General features: G+C 40.0%; 1 protein-coding gene across 1 annotated transcript in view; it reads left to right on the top strand.

Annotated features, from left to right (window-relative positions):
- The window catches only part of ATG4A (autophagy related 4A cysteine peptidase), a 63,063-nt gene that overhangs the window by 17,661 nt on the left and 24,209 nt on the right, over nucleotides 1-21,193 (top strand). The window contains exons 2-3 of the mRNA XM_040468497.1: nucleotides 17,184-17,294; nucleotides 19,804-19,875. Coding sequence (XP_040324431.1) covers nucleotides 17,184-17,294; nucleotides 19,804-19,875 — 183 coding nt within the window. The remainder of the gene's footprint in view (nucleotides 1-17,183; nucleotides 17,295-19,803; nucleotides 19,876-21,193) is intronic.

Below are 21,193 nucleotides of genomic sequence, written 5' to 3'. Positions count from 1 at the left end.
GAAATGGAATTTCTGGATCATAAGGCAGTTCTATTTTTAATTTTTTGAGGAACCTCCAATATTGCTTTCCAATGTGGTTGCACCATTTTACAATCCTTCCAACAATGTACAAGGCTTCCAGTTTCTCTATATGCTTGATAACTCTTGTTATTTTCTGTAGCCATCCTAATGGGTATGAGGTGATAGCTCATTGAAGTTTTGCTTTACACTTCTCTGATGATTAGCGATGTTGAACATTTTTGATATGCTTGTTGGCCATTTATGTATCATCTGTCTATTCAAGTCCTTTGTCCATTTAAAAAAATAAGATCATTTGATTTTTGTCTTTGAATTGTAAGAGTTCATTATATGTTCTAGATATGAATCCCTTAACGGATGTATTATTTGCAAATATTTTCTCTCATTCCATAGGTTGCCTTTTCAACGTGATGTACTTTTAATGCACAAAAGTTTTGAAGTTTGCTGCAGTCCCATTTGTCTATTTTTGCTTTTCTTACTTGTCCTTTTGGTGTCATATCCAATAAATCATTGCCATGTCCAACGTCATGAACCTTTTCCTCTATGGTTTCTTCTAGGCATTTTATAATTTTAGATCTTGTGTTTAGGTTTTTAATTCATTTTAAATTAATTTCTGTGTATGGTGTACGATAAGGGTCCAACTTCATTCTTTTGCATGTGGATGCCCAGTTTTCCCAATACCATTTGTTGAAGAGACTGTCTTTTTCTCATTGAGTTGTCTTGTCACCCTTGTCCAAGACCATTCGACCATATATATACACAACGGTTTATTTCCCAGCTCTCTAGTGTATTCTGTTAGTCTATTTGTTTGTCTTGATGCCAGTATCATACTGTTTTGATTACTGTAGCTTTGAAATATATTTTGAAAGTGTGAGTCTTCCAACTTTGTTTTCTTAAAAAATTGTTTTGGCTATTTAGACTTCCTTGAGATTCCTTATGAATTTATCTAGTTCTGAAAAAAAATCCATTGGGATTTTGAGGGATTGTGTTGACTCCGTAAATTGTTTTGGGTAGTATGGATATCTTAACAACATTAAGTCTTTCCATCCATGAATGCAGGTGTCTTTCCATTTATTTGTGCCATCTTTAATTTCTTTCAGTAATGTTTTGTAGTTTCCCATTGGCACACTTCTGTTTACTAAATAAAAGTAGGCTATCAAGTAAAATACTTTGATAAACCCTGCTTTTCCAGTAATTTCAGAGTGCAGAACTATGGATGGGGTGCCATCCATTGTTCCCACAAATTATTTGCTGCTTGGCAGAATTGCTGCCTATACCGGAAGCTCTGCTTATTCAGACATGGAAGACTTAGTTAGTGTGTACCTGTGGTGCAATAGAAAGGGGGAAAGGATCTGCATCCCATCTTTGTCTTTATTCACTATCATTATATTTCCCTTTAAACTAGTCCTGTTTAGTGACTCTAAACTGGAGGCCCTGGCACAATTGCTTAAGGGTGGCAATAGAGAAAGCTACAACCAGGCTTTGGATGGAGAGAGACTTCAAAGCAAACCCAACCCTGAGCCCTGCCTCCTCCATGAAGCCTTGTTTAATTATGCTATCGCATGCTTATCTCCTTTCTCTGACGTCCCAATAACACTTGTGTCTATTACACAACCAGCCTTCATCTCATCTTACTGAGTAAGACCTCAGTTACCTAACTCTTTCTGGGGAAAAGGCATTTTTAGTAACCTGTTTTCAAAAATGGCTCATGATTTCCTCTGTTTGAGCACCATAAGCTTTTAACATTCCATCTTGAATAGAATTCTCCAAAAAGAGAAAAAAAACTACCTAGAGACAATTTAGTCCTCTGATTTCTTATACAGCATTTATAGGCATAATTTAATTAATTAAGGATCATTGTTATGACTATCAATTATTGCTTGCTATAATACAGTGGTATTCTAAGGCCTACTGAAATGTGATTTAATGTTTGTTCCCCACACTTAATGGTCCCAGGCCATTTAGTCTGTGTGTGTGTGTGTGTGTTTGTGTGTGTGTGTGTTAATCCATATTAGTTTTTTATTATATTCTGTCTGTTTTCTTGTCAGTTGGCCCTTCTTGTTGCTGTCAATCTACTTTTGTAAAATCAGGTTTTATTCCCTAGCTCAGAAGGCTCAAGAAAAATTTCTTAACTGGGACTTGATGCCTGAAGGGAGTGCTTTTCAAGGATCTTGAAAGTTTCCAGATTTACGTTCTGTAGTCTATTTTGTTTGTTTATTGGTAAGTTTGTTCTAGTTTGGAGAACTTAACTGTGGGACTAAGAACAAAATCTCCAGGAACAGGAACCACTGGGGTCCTTGAAACCAAAATCACCCTAATATTTCCTTCTGTCAAGCCTCTCTCACTCACACTGCATGACTCTCCAGACATTTCCTGCTGGATCAGCTGGAAAGAATAGTTGGTGACAGGAAGCATTTTGAGGCAACTCTGGCCTATATCACTTCCTGTCATCAGAGAAACAAACTTCAAAAGGTGACACTTAAGAAAAAGCACTTTCTATGTGGGGCTCTGTGACAAGGAGTACTCCAAGTTCTGACAAAGAATTCAGAGTGGGGAATATTGATTTTTATTTTTTTAATGTTTATTTATTTTTGAGAGACAGGGAGAAAGCGTGAGCAGGAGAGGAACAGAGAGAGAGGGAGACACAGAATCCAAAGCAGACTCCAGGCTTTGAGCTGTCAGCACAGAGTCCCACACGGGGCTTGAACTTGTGAGCTGTGAGATCATGACCTGAGCAGAAGTCAGATGTTCAACCGACTGAGCCACCCAGGCACCCCTAGAGTAGGGAGTGTTTTTTAAGTTTTGCTACCATAGTCTCAGTAGATGGAAGAAAGTAGAAATGGGAACCGCCTTTAGGGGCAGTTATTGTGAAGTTCATGATGGAGAGGGGGAGCTATGGCATGGGTGTTGTAGAAGCAGTTCAAAGTTCTAGAAGTGTGAACTGAATATAATGGATATTACATAGCTAGAAATACACCAAAAAGTCATAGTTGGGAAAAGCAAGGCAGACAGTTATTCACTGTACTTCCTTGTACACATCTATTTTCAGTATTCATTATTGTGGAATTGTTTCAACTTTTCAGAGATGTTAGAATGTGAGTGTACTTGCTGATCCTAATTCTCTGGTGAAATGTAAGACAGGTGAGACTGAGGTTACAGGCTTTGAAATTTAAGTAAATTTTCTATTAGCCACAACCAGGCACAAGTTCTAATGAAACACTTAGCTTTGGGATATTGACACTTATTTAAAGTGTACAAAGCACTTTGACAGTTATTCTCTCATTTGATCCTCACAATAGCCCTGGGGGGGGGGTGGGAAGGTATTATCTACATTTTATGGATAAGGAAAGGGAATCTTAGTTTAAAAGAATAGCCCAAGGTGACTTGCATAGTAAAAGGCAGAGCAGAAATAGAACCTAGCTCTTCTAATTCATAGGCCAGTGTTTTCTTAAGTCTACAATGCTTTCTTTCACTAAGATTTGGGGGGAAATTCAATATATATTTCTCTTATGAAGACAAGCTAATGCTATTGTAGAAAAGAATAATTAATAAATTTTTGAATTTCTAATCAAAGTGGTCCTGAAAAGTAGATGGCATTTTGGAATGTTGTAAGTTGAAAAACCCAGTAAGTTAGCCTTACATCTAAATAATATCTGAAGCCCCAAACTGCTTTCACTGGGATTCAATGTGTGTGTGTTCAGAGACGTGTGACAAATTTAGAACTCTATCTCTACTCCTGATAACAGAAGAATATTTTGTTATTAGCATAATATTGATCTAATCGCCAATAATCTATATCAGAAATAAATCCAGTATGGAGACTTAACTTTTTCTTTTTGCTTGAATTGAAGTATTCTTTACACACAGTTAAGTGCACAAATCTTAAGTGTACAGCTCAGTTAAATGTTATATATGTGCACCCTCCACCCAGATTAAGATCAAGAGCGTTTCTTCCTCACCCCACCCCCAAGTTTCCCTCTTGCCTCCCAGCCAACACCACCTCCCAAAGGTAACAACTATTCTTTTTTTTTTAAACATCTTTAACTTTTTTAAATGTTTATTTATTTTAGACAGACAGAGTGTGAGCAGGGGAGGGGCAGAGAGAGAGGGAGACACAGAATCCAAAGCAGCCTCCAGGCTCTTAAGCTGTCAGCACAGAGCCCGATGTGGGGCTCAAATTCACGAATGCCAGATCATGACCTGAGCCGAAGTTGGATGCTAATCGACTGAGCCACCCAGGTGCCCTGGTAACAACTATTCTGACCATTATTATCATAGATTAGTTTTGCCTGATTTCAGACTTTATATAAACAGATATTCTAGGTATTATTTTGTGTCTGGCTTCCTTTGCTTTAACATGTCCATGTGATTCATCTATGTTTTATACATAATATTAGTTCTTTTTTGTTGCTATGTACCATTCCCATGTATGATCCACCACAATTTATCCATTTCCCACGTCTTAGTCTATTCAGGCTGCTGTAACAACATTTCATACACCAGATGGCTTAAACAACAAACATTTATTTCTCACAGTTCTGGAGGCTAGAAGTCCAAAGTTCATGGCACTAGCAGGTTTGATATCTGGTGAGGTCTCTTTTTCTGGCTTGCAGATGGCCACCTTGTTGTGTCCTCACATGATGGAAAAAGATCATCTCTCTGGTGTCTCTTCTTACTAGGGGACTAATCCCACTCATTGGGATTCTATCCTCATGATCTAATTACCACAAAGGGACACCTCCAAATACCATCACATTGGGGATTAGGGCTTCAACATAGGAATTTGGGGAGAACACGAACACTGTGTTGGTAGCGCCGCATTGATGGACATTTGGATTGTTTCTAAGTTTTGGATATTATGAATAAAGCTTCTATGAACATTTTTGGCCATATCTGTTGGTGGACAAAAGCAATCATTTTTCTTGGGTATAAACCTAGGAGTGGAGTCACTAGCGTAGGTGCAATAAAAGACATTTTTAATTTAGAATAAGGTAATTTAGTATTAATGAAAGAACTGATGGCTGAGCATTTTATAAGAAAACCCACTTCATTAAGAACCACTTTCAGAGTTAAAAATGGATCTGTGTTTTGTTTAGCAGATCAAGATTCTCTGCTTGTCCAATATTAGAGAGTACTTTTTGCTGTGGTTGGTGGGTTGGGTCTTTCATGCTCTTGGGTAGATAGGTATTTATTTTCCTGGTATCTGGAACATAGAGTGCACGTCAGGGATGAGGAACCATTTTATTGCAAGCTGTATCTTTTTTTAGATGGGGTAAAATTTGTCTTTTTTGGGGCAACATGGCTCAAATAATTATAAAATAATGTTGGAAAATCAAGTTCACGTTACAGAAATTTGCCTTAGGATTAACTTGGAATGCATCTTTTGTTCTGAAAGTGAAGGTACATGTATAATTTTATGTAATCCCAAAACTTAACTCTGGCAGTATAATTTTACATTACATCAAAGGTAAAGAATTTTTAAACATCATATGTCTGCTGGCAACATTTACTAATGAAGTGTGATGTTGAAAGGGTATGGGGAAAATTCCCGTGGTCTGGGAAGTGAGTGAGGTGATGGTAAACAGAGGAGAAAACTGGGAACGTACTCTAAATGAAGAGTCCTGTTCCTGGAAAGGACTCAAGAGCCTCTCCCATTGTGCTGTACCACTAAGCATGTCACAACACAGAGACCAGACCCACCTTAACCTCTTCCTTGACAAAGATGGTCACTTCAGGTTTTGGTGTGTGTGTGTGTGTGTGTGTGTGTGTGTGTGTGTGTGTGTGTATGTGTGTTAACAATTTAATTTGATAATGAATGTTAAAAAAAAACATCAACTAGGATTTGCATTACCGGTGATTACTTGTTGCACTGTTTACATTCTGCTAATGTACGAGATACCCAGAGTTCCTCCTGGGAGTATTTGAATGTGTTTAGGGGCTCCATGAAGCCTAGGTTGAGTCCAGAACCCTTACTAAGGCTTCCAAGGCCAACATCTCCTAGGCTTGTTTGCCTCTCCAGCTTTAACCCCTGACAGTTTCCATATGGAATCGCTGTTCTACAGTCTCTCAGTCTTTGGTGTTTTGGTCCAAACTTCTCCTCTGCCTGGAATATCCTTCTCTTGCCATATTTGCTTAACTCTCATTATTTAAGGCTAAGCCCTGTCATCACCTCTCTTCCCAAAGCCTTCTCTGTACTCTAGGCTGGCTTAGATGATCCTCTGCTGTGCTTCCTTAGCCCCCTGTACAGACACAGACCGTATCATATAAAAATGAATTCTCTTTCTATCTTCCCATTAGACTTGGAATTGCTCACATGTGTTACTCTCCCCAGGGCCTAGCACAATGCCAGTCATATGGTAGGTACTCTGCAAAGGATTATTAAATTACATTTGCATAAACATATAAACCAGCATTTAGACTTTTATCACTGTGTTCATTCATTCAACAAACATTTGATAGACCTTGGGGGACAACTTATTGCAAGGCACTATGATTGAAGCTTTAGGTGATATGGAGATAAACACAGCGTGTCCTAGGATGGGAGTTCATTCCAATGGCAGAGAGCTGACAAGCCTGCGAATAACACTAACCTAGAGAGCAAACTGCCCAGTGCCATAAAAGAAGTTAAAATAAGGGACTTTAGAAGCTTAGAAGAAGGAAAAAGTATTTCTTGGTGGCAAAATTGAGGAAGAAGGGTTCACAGAGAAAGTAGCATTCGAGGTAGGACTTAAGTGTTTAACTAGGACATGAATGAGCCAGGAGCTTCCAATGTATCATGTGGTTTATTTTTGGCTAAAAAGAGTACATATCTTGAAGGAGTAATGAGCAGTGGGGAACAAATACAAATAAATGTAGGAGGTGGTCATATTGGAGAGAGCCTTAAATGCCAGGCTGATGAGTTTGTATTTGATTCCTATCAGTTGGAGCAATCTTGGAAGCCCATGGAAGTTTCTGAGCAGCTCAGTGACACAACTGAAGAGATCCTTTATGATTAGTCTGGTAATGGCGTCTTTTAGTATTTCCTTAGTAAATATTAACTAATTAATTACCAATAATTACTTTTACTAAATAGTGTGGAAAAACTTCAAAGCCTGTAGCTCCTTGACCTTTTTGCATGAGTCCTTTCTCATTGGAAATCTAGATGAGGTAAGAAATCATATGACTAATTAGTTCTGAGAAATGAACACTGAAATTGACAGAGGAAGGAAACACTTGCAAGACAGAAATGGCTCATAAAAATGCATAGACGTATAAAGAGTTGTTTGCTTAGGAACCGTGTCCAAAACATTGCCTTCAGCCATCTGGAAAAATCCGGACACACTATATGAATTATATTGTTAATATTTATTCCTTTGGGGTAGTTTAGATCATTTCCAGTTAAAAATAATTATAGTGTTCTAACCTCAGACTGTCTACTCTTACTCTCTCTTATAAACAGTGGGTACTGCATTGTCAGTTTGTTTTATAGTATGTTATATAACCAGAGCATCTGATTTGTTGCCACCTTAGGCCAGGCCTTTAACACTTGATGCCTGGATTATTACAACAACTTTCTCGTTGGTGTCCCATCTCCAGTGCCTCGGATCCAGCTTTTATCCTAATAGCAAGCTACTCTCCATCCAGTATAGTGGGAAGTATAGTGGGGAGTATACTGGATCAAGAGTTAGATTAACTTGAATCCTTGTTCTACTTCTCACTAGCTATATGACTCTGAACAAGTTTTATCACTTCTCTGAATCTCAGTTCCTTCAACTCCAAACTGTAAGTAATGATCTCTGCCCTATCTCAAGGGCTGTCTCAAGGATCATGTGAAAGAACTCTGAAAACTGTCAATGGCTTTACTCTACTGGCTGGCTTTCTACCCTGTACAATCCAGTCCCAAGCCACCTCTCTAATCTCATTGCTCACTATTCTCCAGAATTTACCCTGTCTCTGATACATACATATTTAATAGTACTCCTCTGATCTGGAATATTCTCCTATCTTACCTCTGCTCATCCTAATGGAAGCAATAATTTAAGGACCAGTTAAAATCCTATACCCTCTTTGAAATCTTGATGACTCCAATGCTCATTTGATTTCCCCCTTTTCTGAATTTTTATAGCATTCAGTTATTATCAATACTTGCTTATATATTGCCTTTTATTATTAGATCTTTCATTTACTTAAGGCTCATATCTTTAGATATTATGCTTTTCTGATGCCTTAGATTGCTCATTTAACACATAGTGAATATTTATGAGGATATTTCCTCTGTATCCATCACAGAACCAAGTACAGAACTTAAATAAATAATTGTTGGCTCATTTATTTAGAAATTCACATACAGACTCTCTTAAGACAAGTGAATCCATCTTCTCTTCCCAGAGCTTAAAGTACTCCTCCTAACAACCCACCCTATCTCTACCTCCTACAGAACCATAAATAGGTTGTTAAGATAGGTCTGCCCAATAGAACTTGCTGTGATGATGGAGCTATCCTATAGCTGTGCTGTCCAGTATGGTAGCCAGTAGCCACATGTGGCTGTTGAGTGCTTGAAATGTGGCTAGTGCAACTGAGTAACTTAAATTTTAGTTGTATTTAATTTGAATACATTTAAATGTAAACAGCTGCATGTAGCTAGTGGCTACTGTATGGACAATATAGGTTAGACCACTGGCTTTCAAGCTTTTTTGATCCAACAATACAATGGGAAATACATTTTATATTTCAACCTAATTTATATACACACAAGTTTTGTGAAATGATATTAATCCTTGTTATGTATGATATATTGTAATATTTTCTGTTCTATTTAATTTCATTTTTTTAAAGCGTATTTATTTATTTTGAGAGAATGAGCAGGGGAGGGGTAGAGAGAGAGGGAGAGAGAGAGAGAGAAAGAGAGAGAATCCCAAGCAGGCAACTTGCTGACAGCACAGAGCCCGATGCAGGCTTGAACACACAAGCTGTGAGATAATGACCTGAGCTGAAACCAAGGATCGGATGTTTAACTGAATGAGCCACCCAAATGCCCCTATTTCAAATTTCTTTAAATGTTTATTTAGTTTTGAGTGAGAGAGAGACCGAGTGTGAGTGGGGGAGGGGCAGAGAGAGAGGGAGACACAGAATTCGAAGCAGGCTCCAGGCTCTGAGCTGTCAGTACAGAGCCTGATGCGGGGCTCAAACTCAAGAACTGCCAGCTCATGACCTGAGCCGAAGTCGAATGCTCAACCAACTGAGCCACCCAGGCACCCCTCAAGTGCCCCTATTTAATTTCATTTTTTAAATATGCTGATTGCAACCCACTATATAGATTTCAAAGCCCACTGATAAGTTATGATGTGCTGTTTGAAAAACACACTGCTCATTTTATAGATGGAGAATCTAAGGCCCAAAGAAGTGCAGTAAGTTCTCAAAGGTCCCATAGTTAGTTAGTGGCAGGGTAGGATTAGAAACTACATTTTAGGTTTCCTAGGCTAGGGCTGTTTTTAAGAGGGGTGAAGAGTGATCCCTCCTTCTCTTCATCTGCCAAAAACCCCCCACATTTTTTATGTAGAGCAAAATTATTTGATACACTCTTCATTTTGGCTAAATACTGTCATGATATCGTGCTCCCTACATGAATCATGAGCTCTGTATTTGAGTATTCCTTCTCTTTTAGCTTGGGTACCATCCAAAATCAAAGATACAATGCCACAGGGGCTTTTTTGGACCCACTGTATGATGTGGCAGTGGCACTAATGTGCAACTATACTCCTGGTGAATACAACCACACTTCCCACTTAACAGTTTGATTCTTCACAACAAAACCTGTTGATAAATAATCAAGGCGATTCTTACCTCAGCTTGTGGGATAGTTACCTCAAGTCTTGAATTATAAAACCAATAAAATGTTTTTATCCATCCATCCATCCATCCATCCACCCATCCATCCATCCAATGTCCTACCTTCTTTGTATGTCTTATAAACAAAGATAAGCTTTATAAAAGTGACATCTTGGGGCACCTGGGTGGCTCAGTCAGTTGAGTGTCCAACTTCGGCTCAGGTCATGATCTTGCAGTCTGTGAATTTGAGCCCCGCATTGGGCTCTGAGCTGACAGCTCCGAGCCTGGAGCCTGCTTTGGATTCTGTGTCTCCCTCTCTCTATGCCCCTCCCCCGCTCATGCTCTGTTTCTCTCTCTGTCAAAAATAAATAAACATTAAAAAAATTTTTTTTAAAGTGACATCTTTTTCTTCTGAAAAAATGCATCTCTCCAAAAAGAGCAGAGTTACCTTATCAAAAGCAAAACGAGGCAGCAATTTAGAGGTGATGTATGTGTAAGGTAGATCCTGCCTTCCTCACCAGTTTGTGCATGGGATCCCATTTCTTCATGGATATCTCTTTTTTTTAAGTTTATTTATTTATTTTAAGAGAGAGAAAGAGAGCTGTGGAGGGGGGGAGAGAGAGAGAGAGAGAGAGAGAGAGAGAGAATGCCAAGCAGGCTCTGCACTCAAACCCACAAACCATGAGATCATGACCAGAACTGAAACCAAGAGCTGGGCGCTTAACCCACTGAGCCACCCAGGTGCCCCTCCTCATGGATATTTCTGAATGCATTTCAGTCAGCAGATAGCAGACAATAATTTATCCTTAAGTGAGAACAACAACAAAAATATACTTAAAAGGGCAATAAGTTTTTCAAACGAATCACTTTAAAGGAAAACCAAAGAGTCCAATTTTGCCTTATGTTTGATTCTTACCATCATTGTGTCAGTAAGATGAAGTGACTGAATTCTGTAAGATGTGTTGTGTTTTGTGGGGCCAAGCTATCAATGGCCTGGTTGATTTTTCTAGCTGAAAAGTAAGGAGTACTTTCATTTAACACTCATTTACCAATAGTCCCTTGCCAAACAGACTGGTTATCCCTTTGCTGACTTGCCCTACAATGGGTCAGGTGCAGCCTCCTATGCTACACCACCACCAGTACTAGTCAGTTAAATAGAATCTCAGAAAGTCATAAAGTCTAGCTGAATGATAACCCTTCGGCTAAGAGTCTATATGGTAAGTCTAAAATGATAAAGGGCGTCAAAGTTTTCACTGGTCTGTAGAGAAAGGATGCATGTCTTTCACATTATTTGACCACCCAGCATTGCTAGGATTTGACTTGTTGAATACATTCAAGAAACCTTTCAGTTTGGGACATGAAAATCCCCTATGGAAATAATGAGGAATGATGTCCAGTTCTCTATTTTCAAAGCTCTTCATTGTCAGAAAAGCAGGGCACTGGGAGGAAGAGAAATGAAGATGGGGTGGGGTCCATGCATGGGTGGGCAGAGGCTGGAAAGGCAAGAACACTAAGTGGACCCAGGAGGAAGGAGGTGAAGGCACATTTTAGGCTGAGTTTTGTTCTCCTGAATTCCTCCTGCCTTCCTAGGTTCTGCTTATCTACCTGCCATCTACCATGCCCCTCTTCACTTTTTTTTTTAAACCCTTCCTTTGTCAACCAAACCCATGAGTCCTACATGTTGTGGCTAGACCAAACTTTATCTCCCTACCCTGCACCATGTTTTTCTGCTACCGTTTATTTCATCACTCACACTTACAAACTGGAAGGTATTTTTAACTCTGACTCTCTCTCTCTCCCCCCAGCCCCACCCCACACTCAGTTGCTTGCCAAATCCTTTTAGTGAATTTCTCCCTTCCCCCTTTCCACTTATATCTTATTTCTATCAAGGCTCAGCTCTGATACCACCTTTTCTAGGTTGTGCAAGGCCCATTCACCCCCAGTTGGAATTAATCGTTTCTTGCCTTCCACATTGCTTTCTTTAAAAATTTTTTTAATCTTTATTTATTTTTGAGAGACAGAGAGAAACAGGATGTGAGTGGGGGAGGAACAGAGAGAGAGGGACACAGAGAATATGAAGCAGGCTCCAGGCTCTGAGCTATCAGTACAGAGTATGTCCCAGGGCTCAAACTCACGAACTGCAAGTTCATGACCTGAGCCGAAGTTGGATGCTTAACCAACTGAGCCACTCAGGTGCCCCTCACATCGCTTTCTTTTTAAAACTGAACTAGAATTGACATACAATAATATATTAGTTTCAGGTATACAACATAGTATTTTGACATTTTTATATGTTATGAAATAATCACCTTGGTAGGGCTAGTTACCATCTGTCGTTATACAAAATTATTACAATATTATTGACAACATTCCCTATGTTGTACAACTGCTTTCCCTTATTATAATACTTATTGCTATTAGTTGTTTTCAGACCTGTCCTCTCCACTAGATTAAAAGCTTTTGGAGGATGGATGCTACGTCTCAGTGATGTTTTATCCATTGTGTGCATAGTAGGTACTCAGTAAAAGTTTATGGGATGAATATGTTAATGAATATTCGACCCTTACCATACCTGTTTTCCATGGGTATTTTCTTGTTTTTGAAGCTGTTACTTGATACTATGTTAAATGTGCATGTATTGCTGAGAAGGCTGTCCTGGAATCAGCAGTATCCTGGCATGCCTTTAGAATCAGGTGGCCTACAAGGAAGACATGCTGTGGTATCTCAGGCCCCTTCTGGCCCTGAGATTCTGTGACAGATTTCACTTAAGAGAATTTGTGTTGTTTGTGGGACACAAGCCTCACAGAATCTGGGAACCTTCAGGTACAAGTGTCTCTGTTAAGCCCTATCAGAAAATGTGTTGTTCAAAGCCATTTTTTCATTTGCTTGCAATTTTATAAAAACCAACCTTTAAAAATACAGTCAATGACTGCAAAAAAATATTAAAGTAAGATATCGCAGAAATGGCAGAGTGAGGACCTCTGAAAATTCTATTTATAAGAGCAATGAAAAACACTGGCAGAAATGGTCAGAGTCAACCTTTTCAGAACCGTGGAAGTTAGCCACAGAAAGCCTTTCCCCAGAGGCTTTTATGGAAAACTGTTAGAGGTGCAGCCACTAGGAAAAACAGTATGAAGGTTCCTCACAAAATTAAAAATAGAAATATCATATGATCCAGTAATACCACTTCTGGGTATTTACCTGAAGAAAACAAACAGTGTTTAGAAAGATATATGCACCGGGGCGCCTGGGTGGCGCAGTCGGTTAAGCGTCCGACTTCAGCCAGGTCACGATCTTGCGGTCCGTGAGTTCGAGCCCCGCGTCGGGCTCTGGGCTGATGGCTCAGAGCCTGGAGCCTGTTTCCGATTCTGTGTCTCCCTCTCTCTCTGCCCATTGCCCGTTCATGCTCTGTCTCTCTCTGTCCCAAAAATAAATAAACGTTGAAAAAAAATTAAAAAAAAAAAAAGAAAGATATATGCACCCCTATGTTTATTATAGTACTATTTACAGTAGCCAAGATATGGAAGCAACCTAGCTGACCATCAATAGATGAAAAGGTAAAGAAGATGAGAGATATACTCACACACACACACACACACACACACACACACACACTGGAATATTACTCAGCCATAAAAATGAACAAAATCTTACCACTTGTGACAACATGGAGGGATCTAGAGGGTATTATTTTTTTAATGTTTATTTTTGAGAGAGAGAGACAGACAGACAGGCATAGCATGAGCAGGGGAGGGGCAGAGAGAGAGGGAGACACAGAATTCGAAGCAGGTTCCAGGCTCTGAGCTGTCAGCACAGAGCCCAGTGCGGGGCTCGAACTCATGGACTGCGAGATCAATGACCTCAGCTGAAGTCAGATGATCAACCGATTGAGCCACCCAGGCATCCCTAGAAGGTATTATGTTAAGTGAAATAAGTCATCCAGAAAAAGACAGATACCATATGATTTCACTTATATGTGGAATCTAAAAAACAAAACAAGTGAACAAATCAGAAACAGACTTAAAAATACAGAGAACAAACTGGTGGTTGCCAGAGGGGAAAAGGGTGAGGGATGGGCAAAATAGGTGAAGGGGATTAAGAAGGTACAAACTTCCAGCTATAAAATAAATGTCATGGGGACTGAAAGTACAGCATAGGGAATGTAGTCACTAATATTATAATAATTTTATATGGTGCCAGATGGTGACTACACTGATTGTAGTGACCATTGAGTAACATATAAGTTGTCAAATCGCTATGTTGTACACCTAGAATTAAGATAATATTGTATGTCAACTATACTTCAATTAAACATAAAATAATTAAAAAAAGAAAACCGTTAGAGGCAACTGATTAACTTCATAGATGCCTGATGCAGTAGATCAGGCCTGATCATAGATGCCTGATGCAGAAAGCTTAAAAGAAAAACCTAGGGAGTAATATGTCCATTGGAGCTTGAAAAGTTCGGGCATATCCCTGGGAATCTAGAAGACTATATGCATGCTCAGGACTGTGTGCATTCCCAGTGTTGTGTGCATGCTCAGGAAAGAGCTGACAGGGTTCTAAGCTTTTGCTCTGGCTGATCTCAAGCTCTGCACAAGGGAAGACTAAGGCAGAGTTATCAGCCACCTGGCTGAATGTTGAAGGCATGTCCCAACATGTACACATAGCCTCTTGGCCAAGACTGGGAGACTTGCTGGTTCCAAGAGTTTAAGGAAGTCTTTGTCCAGTTATTAGCTGACCACTAAGCCAACCTAGCAGAGACTTCAGTGCAATAATTATTATTAAAGTAAAATGGAACAGAGTGAAGCCTGTTTTTCATCAGACCTTGTAGAAGCTAATTCTTGGTCTGCCTAGCTGTGGTCTTTGTAGCTCTGCCTGTATAGCTCCTATCTCTTTAAACAGGATGAAAGGGGCAGTAAACTCATATGGGGCTGATGTTTGTTCATTTAAGGCAAGATAAAAGTAGTTTATGAATTTTTTTAAAGGATTGTGTTAGTCAGAAGTGATTCTGTTGGAAATGCGATTTCACTTCTGTACCTCAATGATGCCCCAGTTTGCTTCTTCATGACTCTGAGTTCTCCTTGTGGAAGACCTATTCCTCTTTCCTCCCTGGATCCTCTTGTATACACTCTCCCCATGTTATTGCTCTTCACTTCTGTTCTGGCTTTCATTTGTTTCATCCATGTAGCTTCAACTGGGGCTGGCTGTAGCCCTGCATTCTTGGAGTCCATCTTCTAAGAGGAGAATTGGGAAGAACAGAGACCATCTTGACCTTCTTTCTGGCCTGAGAAGGGCTGAAGAGCAAGAGGAAAATTCTTTGGATACCATTTTGGTCAGGGCCATCCCAAATGAAGCAGTGGAGTTCTCACAGGCTTTAAGGGGCTGTACTAATTTGACCAGCTGGCCAGGGTTGGCGATAGAGAAATGGTTTTTCTTGGCCAGTACTAAAAAAAAGACCCAAAGCTTATATGCATACATGCTGTACATTCACCCAATGCACCCTTCCTCACCCCTACCAGGGGAATGCCAGACAGGCTGCCCCTTTCCCACGCCCCTCTCAAGCCCCTCATTTTCTGACTCTGTTTCTAGGCTCCACTGGATGTTCATTTTAACCTGATTTCTTCTGCGTGTGAGGGGTAGAGAGTAGGGTTGGAAGGTACACAGTGTGACTTACACCACCTCAGTCCACCACCTCCTGGGGATGGCCTGACCTGGGTGGTCATTTTTAGCCTGGTATTTCCTGGGCTTAGGCCAGGGGCTGAGGCCAGTGACAGAGAAGCTAAGAGGGCACAGGTTCTCTGGCATATTCAGCAGTGATGAGTTTTCACCGGGGAACAAAATGGCTGTCTCATTTCTAACCTCTTTAGGTTTGAAAGACTGCCGAGTCTATAACCTTAATGATTAAAACATCCTGAGGAGAAAAGCTACTTAAATCCCTGAAAGATTGGACTTCTGTAATACATCTCAAGAAATGCAGTATTTCTTGAACTACTGGGTAGCTGTGTTTCTAAAATTATAACTTCACACAAATTATAACTTCAGTTTATACAAATGATACACAGCATAATGTCATCCTCCAACCAAGCAGCGAGAGCAGGTTAACCTGTTTTCATGATCAAAGAGGACTCATTTATATTTAGGAACATTTATTTCTATGAAAACAGCATGCTCCTGCCTTAGAAAACAAAGCCAAAAGAGAACAATTTGTCCTTTCAAGTGAGTTAAACATATCTCACAATGCCATTTTTACAGGAAAATTATTCCCTTAGGGCTTTCGGGCACTGCTGTGGGAGAGTCCCTGCAGGTGCTTGTACCTACTCTCTCTGAGCTCCCTTCCCCATAGGGGCTGGGGAGCCTCCAAGAGCTCAGGTGAGAAGGCATGTGTTGGATGTATTAGCTTTGAACTTGAAGTGTGTTTTCTCATAGACACAGCACCATATACACGATGAAATATACCATCAATTTGATTTCCTGGTTGCAGGTTAAAATAGGTTTTTGTGGGTTATCTTGGAAACTTGTTTACCACTTATGATATTATTTCTCTCATGAAGTCACTTAAAGAGAACTTTTGAGATTAGGACCCTCTCATAAGTCAGTCTTAACTCTTTGAGCAGACTCTTTCCCCACAGGTGGTACAAAAGTGAATTTTACCTCATCTCACATTACATGGTTCTAAGTTCTGAGAGTCTGGCCTGTGAACTTACAAGGTTTAATTATATGTTATTCAGTTACTTTATCTTGAGAGATAAGCATGGTCATTTGTGAATCCCAAGAACAAGTTATAGTTATCGTCAGTTTCAAGATTCTTCTTTGCAGAAGTCATATGTGAATAAGATGGCAAACAAAAGTACTGTTAAAACCGCTGGTCTTCCAGCTAAAATACTACATTTTCAAAGTTTTGTAATCTTTGGAGTTTGTCACAGCCCTTCCAATGCCTCCAGCCACTAGAAACCTCATAATATTCCCTGTAATGTGGGCAGGAGTTGGATATGCAAGTATTAGGTATTATTGTATCACCTTGATCCACTTTTGCTTGGAGAAGCTAGATAAGTGGCTGTTTACAAAGAATACCCCATGACGAAAAGGTTTTGAAATGAGCCTGAACTAAATATTTGGAGATGGTGCCAAATGGGACCATGAGAAAAGGAAGATGAAAATAGGTGGTCAAATGTAAATCCCTCTACTAAAGGATTTGAGGCTTTGTGAGTATCTTTGTTCCTCCAAGACAAGGATTTGCCTCCATTAGATTCAAGCCAATGATCTTTCACCTTCAGGACAAAGGTAATAACCAGTAAAACCACAGAAGCAAACCCCCTCTGTTACATTTTGCTTAAGTTTCTTTCCTTTTCTTTCAGTTTTATCCAAATATGAAAACCAGATTACTATTTTTGCTGACTACCTAGAAGAATTTCCAGATACGGATGAGCTGGTATGGATCTTGGGGAAACAGCATCTCCTTAAAACGGGTAAGGTTTGGTAGCATTTGTCTGTGAGAACCTAAATGAGGTGGGTGCCTGAGGTTAAGGTCCTATCCATTTTTCCTTGTGGGGTTGGTGGAGTGTGATTTTGGTAACTGTTCATGCCACTTGTAGGCAGACATACCTTGCAGCCAGAGGAGGTCAAGCCACAGACTCCTTGCTTGCACAGGTCCCTTCCGAGGCCCTGAGAGTCCCTAGCAGCATGTTCACATGATCATAGGTGTTTGTGCAATTTGAAAGGGTCATATATATATTTTTATTCTTTTCTTTAAAGGAGCACCCCTGAATTCCATAAGCCTTGACTTTCAAAAACCATGGACCCACTCGTGGTATCACTAACCAGTTTTAGACTGTAATGCCTGGGCTACATACTTCTCATTCCCCTTGTGTCCTTTTCTATCTAGATGAAAGACGCTGCCACCCAGGGGACCTCTAATCAGCCCAGGGCTGTCAGAAACCACGTCAGACACTAAGAAGTCTTGTAGGGGTAAATCTTTTGCTGACTGTAGCACCGTCTCAGTTTATTCTGATTTTGTATAAAACTTTTAGCCACAGCAGCTAGATGGAAAAGAGGCTTGAATATTTCTTCCTTACCCTTATATACTTACAGATTGGGGAAGACCTTTTGTTTTTTATTTAAAAAGTTTTTTAATGTTTATTTACTTTTGAGAGAGAGACAGAACATGAGTGGAAAAGGGGCAGAGAGAGAGGGAGACACAGAATCCAAAGCAGGCTCCAGGCTCTGAGCTGCCAGCACAGATCCTGACACGAGGCTCGAACTCAAGAACCACAAGATCATGACCTGAGGTGAAGTCGGACGCTCAATCGACTGAGCCACCCAGGCACCCCAGGGAAGATCTTGTAACCTAAAACTGCCAACAGCCCAGCACCCTGATAAAGCCTGAGCTTGGAGAGAGTCAGCTGTCTGTCTGTCTGAGGAGAGATGCTCTTTGAAGGCCCTAGCATAGAGGAAGAAATAGGAAGGACCTGATCACAAGGCAGGAGGGGAAGTTAGCATCTTCTGGCTCCACCCCGTGTCTGGCTTCATCCTCTGGATTGGAGAATCCTGAACAGTGGAGAGAGTTGAGGGTTAGCAGTTCGGAGACCTTTTGTATACAGACTCTTCCCCTACCTTAGATAAGTCACTTTCTCTTTCTGGATCTTAACTTCCTTCTCAGGTACTTAAAATGAGGAATACTGGAAAGGATCTCTTCTAGTTCTGTATTCCATGATAACAGGAGTCCCCAGCTTGTCAAATATGGCCATATCCAAATGTTAAGTTGGGAAATACCTTTCAAAGTACACTTATGGTTAAAGTGTCCATACAACTACCCCCAGCCTTTCTAGCATAGAGGAAAGCTGAAGGGCCTAGAGAATATCAGAGGAAGGAGTGAGTGGTGTGAACATTTGAGAGGGGAAATATATAAAAACAGCTAACATGTATCACAAGCTTACCGCATACTGTACCATCTAAACACTTTCCATGCATTATCTTGCAGAATACTCATAACTCTATGATGTAGGTGCTCTTATTCTCCCTATTTTAAGGATAAGAAAACTGAAGCTCAGAGAGATTATGTGACAAGGCCACACAGTTGGCAAGGAGCAGAGTCAGGGCTCCAACCCAGGCAGAATATGACTCCAGAAGTTTTACTCTTAACCAGTGTACATCTGCTGCCCATAATGCAGTAGGCACTGGGGACGTGAAGGGCAGGGAGAATTCAGACCATTCAAATTTCTGGTTTGTTCAAAAGAAAGGCAGGAGAGAAAACAGAAATTATTGGCTAAAATCAAATTTTCTTTTCTTCTCTTAAAGTGCAATGGCTCTAACTTCTATACAGATGGACACGTGAAAGCCGCTGTATATGTGGTCATTGAAGTCAATTCATGTCATAAGATGCACAAAATGCTTTGAATAAAAACACCAAAGTGTTGGTGTCTAATTTATCCATTAGATTACAAATGCCAGCTGCACTGGGTGGTGTTGTATATTTTTACACACTTAATTTACTTATTGTGGATCTTCCTTTTTAGTTAAACATACATGCATGCACACGTACACGTTTACACCCCCCACACCCCCACACATACACACCCCTAGTTTTAGATAATGGACACTGGGTACTGATGAGAGATCCAACCAACTATCATCATTTCAGGCAGGGGCTGGTTGCCTTGTTAGTGGGTTATCCTTGCTTTTCTTATCCCTTGTCTTTTGGCCACTGACCCCAGTGTTAGTACCTGCCAGGGCCATGGAGCTCAGTGAGTAGGAGACAGGAACCACCTGGCCAGTAGTACTGGTCAAAACATAGGTGAAAGGGAATGCTGAAATTACTTGGCTAAGGTGATATTGGGTTTTCTATGAACTTCCCTAGCCCCATAACAATGGAATTGACTGGTTTATTTGAAAATGAGTTTCCTGCTGGCTCAGAAATCAAAGGCAGATATCTTTAGATGGGATGTGGTGATTTAATTTTAATTTCACATTTAATTTCAGAAAAATCTAAGCTGTTGTCTGATATAAGTGCTCGTCTGTGGTTTACATACAGAAGGAAATTTTCACCAATTGGTAGGTATATCATTTGTTGTACTTCACTTTCTTCCTTGTAGATAGCTTGCCTGAGGTGATCAGTGACATCCCAGAAACCTCAGAATTAACAGCTCACTGTGGTGAAGAATTTGCTTTAGGGGAATACTTAAATCTTATACTTTATTCAAAAGTTTCATTGCCCAAGTACTGCATCATGTATGGTTCCTTGGTGTGAATATGTAATCGCCAGGATATTTATGAGTCCACCTCCAAGTGTTCAGGCACCAGGTAGTATTAGTTGTTTTCCAGGAGCAAGCAGAAAGTCAAACTTCTAGTCTGGGTAATATTTATTAACTCATAATCCACTGCTTTGTGGAGTTACTTGATTATTAAAGACAGTTATGCCTTGAATGAAAGAAAATAATTCCTATGATTTCCACCCCCTATGACATTAAAGCACCATACCATTGGAAGATGAACTATGATAGATTTCCTTGGAACTAATTATTAGCTGTTAGGTTACCACCTGCTGTCTAGGAAAAAAAAAGGTCAATAAGCTAAGTGAACTGTATCCCTTTAGAGAAAATCTGTAAAATGTTTGCAAGTAAGGTGGCCTATTCCTAGTATCATGGCCCTGTAGGAAAAAGAATGTCAAATCCAAGTGGTGGAAGCTATTCTCCTAAGAGAAAACCTGTCTGATTGATTTTGATGCAGGACTAGACATAATAACTGGAATGAAATCCTACTTTCTGATCAGTGCCCAAAACAAAGTCCACATGGACATTTTTTGCTTTCCATAGGAAGTACCCAAGCAGTAAAATGCACAAAGGAAAAATCTTTAGTACCCAGTGATTTTATTTATTTATTTATTTATTTAAGTAATTAATTATATTTTAGAGAGAGAGTACGTGCACCAGCTGGAAAGAGGAGCAGAGAGAGAGAGAGAGAGTGAGAGAGAGAGAAACTTAAGCAGGCTCCACACTCAGCACAGAGCCCGACACAGGGCTTGATCCCATGACCCTGGGATTATGACCTGAGCCGAAATCAAGAGTTGGATGCTCAATGGACTGAGCCACCCAGGCACCCCTAGTACCCAGTGATTTTAAACTGTTAACTTTCTCTAGGTGAAGAGATCTTTACAAGGCTTAAAAACATTTGCAATTCAACTCTGACAATGTTTTTTTTTTTTTAAGTTTTAAGTAGGCTAAATGCCCAATGGGGGTTTGAACTCATGACCTTAAGATCAAGAGTTGCATGCTCTACTGACTGAGCCGGCCATGCACCCCAATTCTGACAATGTTTTGGCAATAGATGATCTCTTCTTTATCTAGTCTTCATTGCATCTCTCCTGTACTAA

Source organism: Herpailurus yagouaroundi, unplaced genomic scaffold (genome assembly GCF_014898765.1).
Source record: "Herpailurus yagouaroundi ecotype Mexico unplaced genomic scaffold, PumYag 67700, whole genome shotgun sequence".
NCBI lineage: Eukaryota > Metazoa > Chordata > Mammalia > Carnivora > Felidae > Herpailurus > Herpailurus yagouaroundi.
This window is presented reverse-complemented; position numbering and strand designations above follow the sequence as displayed.